This window comes from Nematolebias whitei, chromosome 13 (assembly GCF_014905685.2).
Source record: "Nematolebias whitei isolate Nwh7 chromosome 13, NemWhi1, whole genome shotgun sequence".
Taxonomy (NCBI): Eukaryota; Metazoa; Chordata; class Actinopteri; order Cyprinodontiformes; family Rivulidae; genus Nematolebias; species Nematolebias whitei.
Window position 1 is genome coordinate 17,515,118 of NC_056510.1, and position 5,317 is coordinate 17,520,434.

The following is a 5,317-nucleotide window of genomic DNA, read 5'->3' on the forward strand; positions in this document are numbered from 1 at the left end:
CCATTACTGTTACTGAAATAAACTGTTACCCTGACCAGGGTGTTTGCTCCCTCTTGCACAGTGTGTGCTTGGATCAAGACAAAGTGAGTAAAATCTGTTAATATATAGCTGAAGGAATGAAAAAAATGGTGACAATTGCAGAGACATTTGTCAACAGTGAATGGGCTGAAAGTGTATATAGGTGCATCTGAAAAAATGAGAATATTGTGAAAAAGTTCAATTGTCTTGTTATTCATTTCAGAAACTGAAAATCATATATTATATAGATTCATTACCCTTAAGAGTGAAATATTTCAAACCTTTATTTAGTGTAATGGCTGGCAAATAATGAAAACTCTGTCTCAGAAAAAATATATTGTAAACCAGTTCAATATTGTAAACTAATAGTGTCACACCCTTATCAGCTCATTAACTCCAAGACATGAGCTACTAATGTCACATTCCTCAAGTCCAGTCAGTCCTGAACATCTTACCTGCTGAGGAGACAAAGAAATGGACTGTTGCTCAGTATGTCCTCTTTTTAGATTAAAGTAAAGTTTGCATTTCATGTGGAAATCAAGGTCCCAGAGTCTAAAGGAAGAGTGGAGAGGTCCAGAATCCATGTTGCTTGAAATCTAGAGTGAAGTTTCCACAATCGTCAAACTTTGTAAGTCAAACTTACAAGAACTAAAGGCTTGACATATTTCACTCTATGTGTAATGAATCTGTAAAATATGATTGTCACTTTCTGAAATGGTTGACAAAAAAAAATGTAACTTACAATATTACAAAGTTATAGTATTCTAAATTTTGATATGCCCTTGTAAACTCTAGGATGTGTTCTGAAATTCTGGGGTGCTGAATGTCTACAGATTTATTGTTAAAAATCTACTTCCTTATTAATTAGATATAACCGGATTAGTTACCAAATCAGCACGGTTGATATTTTAGGAAACCTTTTTATTTTATTTTATAAACTATCATTTAAACAAAGCACTGACCTAACAATTTATGAGAGACATTTTAGTTTAGTACCTTGAGTTAGTCAGCATCTTTACTGACCCTTAGTGGCATAATACTTAAAGGCACTTTTGCACTGGCTTCAATGAATCAACTGTTAAATGAACTGTCTCTCTGCTTGCATCCCAATGTTTGCGTCTGCCTGTGAACTAAATCTTTAAATTATTTCCCACAAATTATTTGTAACTCCATCATCTTCATATTTTTTCTACAGAATTATTTTAGTCTAAAACTGAAAGGCAGTAGGTGATGTGCATTTCATTTTTGTCATTCAGCAGCTCCTTTCAGTTCTATGACACATGGAATATGCTTACAGCTTCCTGATTTTTATTTTATTTTTTTTGTCTCCAATATTGTTAGGCTAATTATTTAAGTCAAAAAAATAAAATGATTTAAAAAGTACATGGAAATACACAAGTGTCACCTGTTATTGGCATGAATCAGGTGCTTGTCATGGCTGACAGATGAATGTCGCCTATAATTCATGCATAAAGGCGGTGTGACAAACAGACAGAGATGAAAACAGGTTTGACTCACTTCCTCCTCTGCAGGAATGCTGATTATCCGTTCCTGCTCTTTTTCTCCTTGGCTCACGTCCACTCGCCGCTCTTCAAGACTCCGGCCTTTGCTGGAAAGAGTCGCCATGGTTGCTATGGCGACAACATGGAGGAAGTGGACTGGATGATTGGTGAGTCAGGAGCGGGGAGCAAATGTGTTAATACGTGCATGCATTTGTTGCTTTTGTCTTCATTGACCCAGCAGAAATCAGAAAAGATAGAATAATTCATGTTTTTGAACCAACCCATGCTTTATTTTAGGTAAGATAACCGAGACAGTGGATTCCCTGGGACTAGCCAACAACACCCTCATCTATTTCACATCAGACCACGGTGGACACATAGAGAGTGGCCCGAATGGAAGCTGGAATGGTATATACAAAGGTAAAGCATGTTAAACTGTTTCTGTTAAAAGACATCCCTGTAGACATTTGTGTAATTTCTTCTGTTGCTTCATCTCGAGGTGGGAAGGCCATGGGGGGCTGGGAAGGGGGAATCAGAGTACCTGGGGTATTTCGTTGGCCTGGCAGATTGGCAGCGGGAAAAGTTGTGGATCAACCCACGAGTCTTATGGATCTCTACCCCACGCTGAAATATTTAGCCAAGGATACACAACCAGACAGGTATAGTCTGTTCTCTTTCTCCAGAGTCTTTCTAAAAATTATTAAATTGTTTAATTGTTGAATTTATGCTAAGTTACACAATTTCTTTTAAAAATATATATCATGATTATTCTTTTACAGAACAGCTGCTTAGTAGTTCACACAATTAAATTATTCCAAGTCAAAATAAACATTTCAGCTATTTAAAATCTTATTTTTCCTTGGACAAATTATGTTTTTTTTTTCTTCCAGTGAACTGTACTGAGCTTCCACCTTTAGACATCTACAAATACATTTTTCACCATCTAGATGAAGTTTTTATTCAACTAAACAAGTTTTTGAATGAGAAACGAGTTTTTGAAATATTTCAGTCTGGTTTTAAACAATTACACATCACTTAAACAGCTTTGGTTAGGGTTTGTAATGACATTCTGTTAATGATTCTGATCAGTTTGTGATACTTGTACTCCTGGACCTTACTGCAGCTTTTGATACTGTGGATCACAGTATCCTTATAGCAAGGTTAGGACACTGGGTTGGGATTACAGGTGCAGCATTAGAATGGTTCCACTCATACCTAAGTGACAGGAGTTTCTATAATAAGGTTGGAAATAGTGTATCTGTATCAATTACTCTTACCTGTGGGGTCCCACAGGGCTTGATTCTTGGACCCCTTTTATTTTCACTCCATCTGCAGCTTTTGGGATCTATCCTGAGGAAACATGGCCTTTCATTTCATTGTTATGCTGATAATTGTCAGATTTATCTGCCCTTGAAACCCAACAGTTCCTGCTCCATTCGCCTTCTGTTAAAATGCTTTTAAATCTCTCCTTAAAACACACCTGTCTTCACAGATGTCACAGTGTGATTTGATTTACTATTTCATTGTTGTTGTTTTTGTGTTTTTATAATTTAATGTTTAATGCTTTTAATTACATCTTGTTATTTTTATTTACTGCCCTGATCTTATTGTTAAGCACTTTGGTAAGAGGTGCTGTTTTAAATGTGCTTCATAAATAAATTTGACTGGACTTGACTTGACTATCTGAAATGAAACACAATTTCTGATAGCTCTCATTTAATTTTTAATGTTAATATGAGTGGTTTGTTTGGATGGGTTTAATTATTATGTGGGTGGGCATCCCCCTTTCCCAGTCTCATCCATAGCCATGCTTCTGACCCATTCTCAGTTGTGGGCACTTTAGATATAAGTTTTACTAGCAGAAATATTATTTTACTTATCTTTAGTTTCAGGTATGACTCGTAAGATTGTCGTTCTGTCCAGAGGGAATGTTAGTAGTGGCAACTAAAAATATTTCAGACAGGATTGTGGTTTGAAATTTTTTTAAATACAGTATGTTCCTCTCTCAGACATTTAGATGGCTTTAACCTCATGCCACTGTTGGAGGGGAAAGTGTTGTCATCAGAACATGAATTCATGTTCCACTATTGCAACTCCCATCTGAACGCAGTTCGCTGGCGCCCACCTAACAGTAAGTTCACACACAGAGCAGCGAGCAGATTCTTGCTTCTAACTTTCATGAACTGTGATCAGTTTCAAGTAAAAAAAGATAATCCAGACTGTAATCCTCACTGCTTTACTATCTTTTCATTCATTCAATAAAAATTAAAGCAGGGTACAACAGAAACACACTCAAATAACTCCACGGGTAAAACAAACTAAGTTATGAGCTATAGTTTAACACCGTTTTGTCCTGGCTCTTTAAAACATTTGCAGTAAAAATGCGAACCAAACATGTAATTGTTACCCAAGGGGTGCTGAGGGAGCTGCAGAACTCCCATTGGATGCTAGAGGACACACATGTCCAAATGCATACAGTTCAGCAGTGGTTCTCAAACTACTTGTGCCATTTCCCCCCTTCAGAACAAGAAACATTTTCAAATACTAATAAATTATGCCTTGCCCAGGTTTGACATGAATCCATGGCTATAAAACATCTGCTTATTTGTTCCACCAAAGGAAGTTTCTATGATTCAAAACTTTTCAGGGACATCATTGCACCGTCCTTCTTCTTCACTTGTGTGTATTTCTTTCCAGGTGACTCCATCTTTAAGGTGCACTTTTTCACTCCCAATTTTTCCCCCCCGGGAGCTGGTGGATGCTACAACACCATGTTGTGTTGGTGTCACGGAGAACATGTGACGCACCACAACCCGCCGCTGCTGTTTGACCTTCACCCTGACCCCTCAGAGTCCCGCCCGCTGACTCCTGAGACTGAGCCCAGATATGCAGAAATCCTCGAGCGGATCACCGAAGCTGTGGAGAGACATAAAGACACGTTCAAACACGAAGAGATGAAGAAAGCTAGCTCAGATGCTAACAGAGTTCAAAACCAACTAACCTGGGACAAGATTTTGTGGAGACCCTGGCTGCAGCCGTGCTGTGGGACTTTTCCTTTCTGTGGGTGCAAAGAGAACACAACACACATTTAGGACAGTTCTTTTGTTTAGGTTTGGTGGAAAGGATTCTAAAAGGCAAGAAAACGTCTGTCCACAACTCAAAGTGTTTAAAAATAATTTCAAGATGAAGATTTTTTGTTGATCAAGGTGCTTAGGACTGTTAAAGGTTTAAGGGTTTAATTAGATTTTTAAAAATCTCTACTGAAAGAGGTGGTGCTTTTTTTATTTTTTGTTGATTAAAAACTTTTAAGCAATGCATTTTTATTAAATAAATAGGTAGAATCTTTTATTTTACCGAAACAAAAAGAGAAACTAAAACATCATTTATACAGTAAGATAAGATGTGAAATTCAGAACAGTTTAAAAAATCAGTTATTGATTTAAAAAATATTGACTCAGGCATTTTAAAGGAGTGCAAATCCAGTAAATCATTCCAAAGATCTTTTTTTTTTAATACATTTTTAAATATTACTAATTTATTTCAAAATGCATTGAAATGATTTGATTTGATCACATACTTTTTTTTTTTACATTTTTGGTGCTGGGTGTAAAACCCTGAACTAATTTATAGCTTTTTTCTGGTTGTTCCTGCTTCAGCAGCCTTGAGACATTTTGGAAAGGAGCCTTTTCTCTTTTTAGAGTTTATTGTCTTTTCTCTAGTGTTCTCTTCTGACTTTGCCTCCAAACTCTGTCTGGCTCACTCCACAACTCTCACTGGATTTTTTTTTTTTTTTTTCC

At 36.8% G+C, this 5,317-nt stretch overlaps 1 protein-coding gene across 1 annotated transcript in view; it reads left to right on the top strand.

Moving 5' to 3' along the window:
* Positions 1 to 4,612, top strand: part of arsh (arylsulfatase H) — a 15,899-nt gene extending 11,287 nt beyond the window's left edge. Inside the window, exons 7-11 of the mRNA XM_037686142.1 lie at positions 1,551 to 1,687; positions 1,818 to 1,940; positions 2,020 to 2,179; positions 3,530 to 3,651; positions 4,218 to 4,612. Of these exons, the coding sequence (XP_037542070.1) occupies positions 1,551 to 1,687; positions 1,818 to 1,940; positions 2,020 to 2,179; positions 3,530 to 3,651; positions 4,218 to 4,612 (937 nt within the window). The remainder of the gene's footprint in view (positions 1 to 1,550; positions 1,688 to 1,817; positions 1,941 to 2,019; positions 2,180 to 3,529; positions 3,652 to 4,217) is intronic.
* The last annotated feature ends 705 nt before the right edge of the window (positions 4,613 to 5,317 follow it).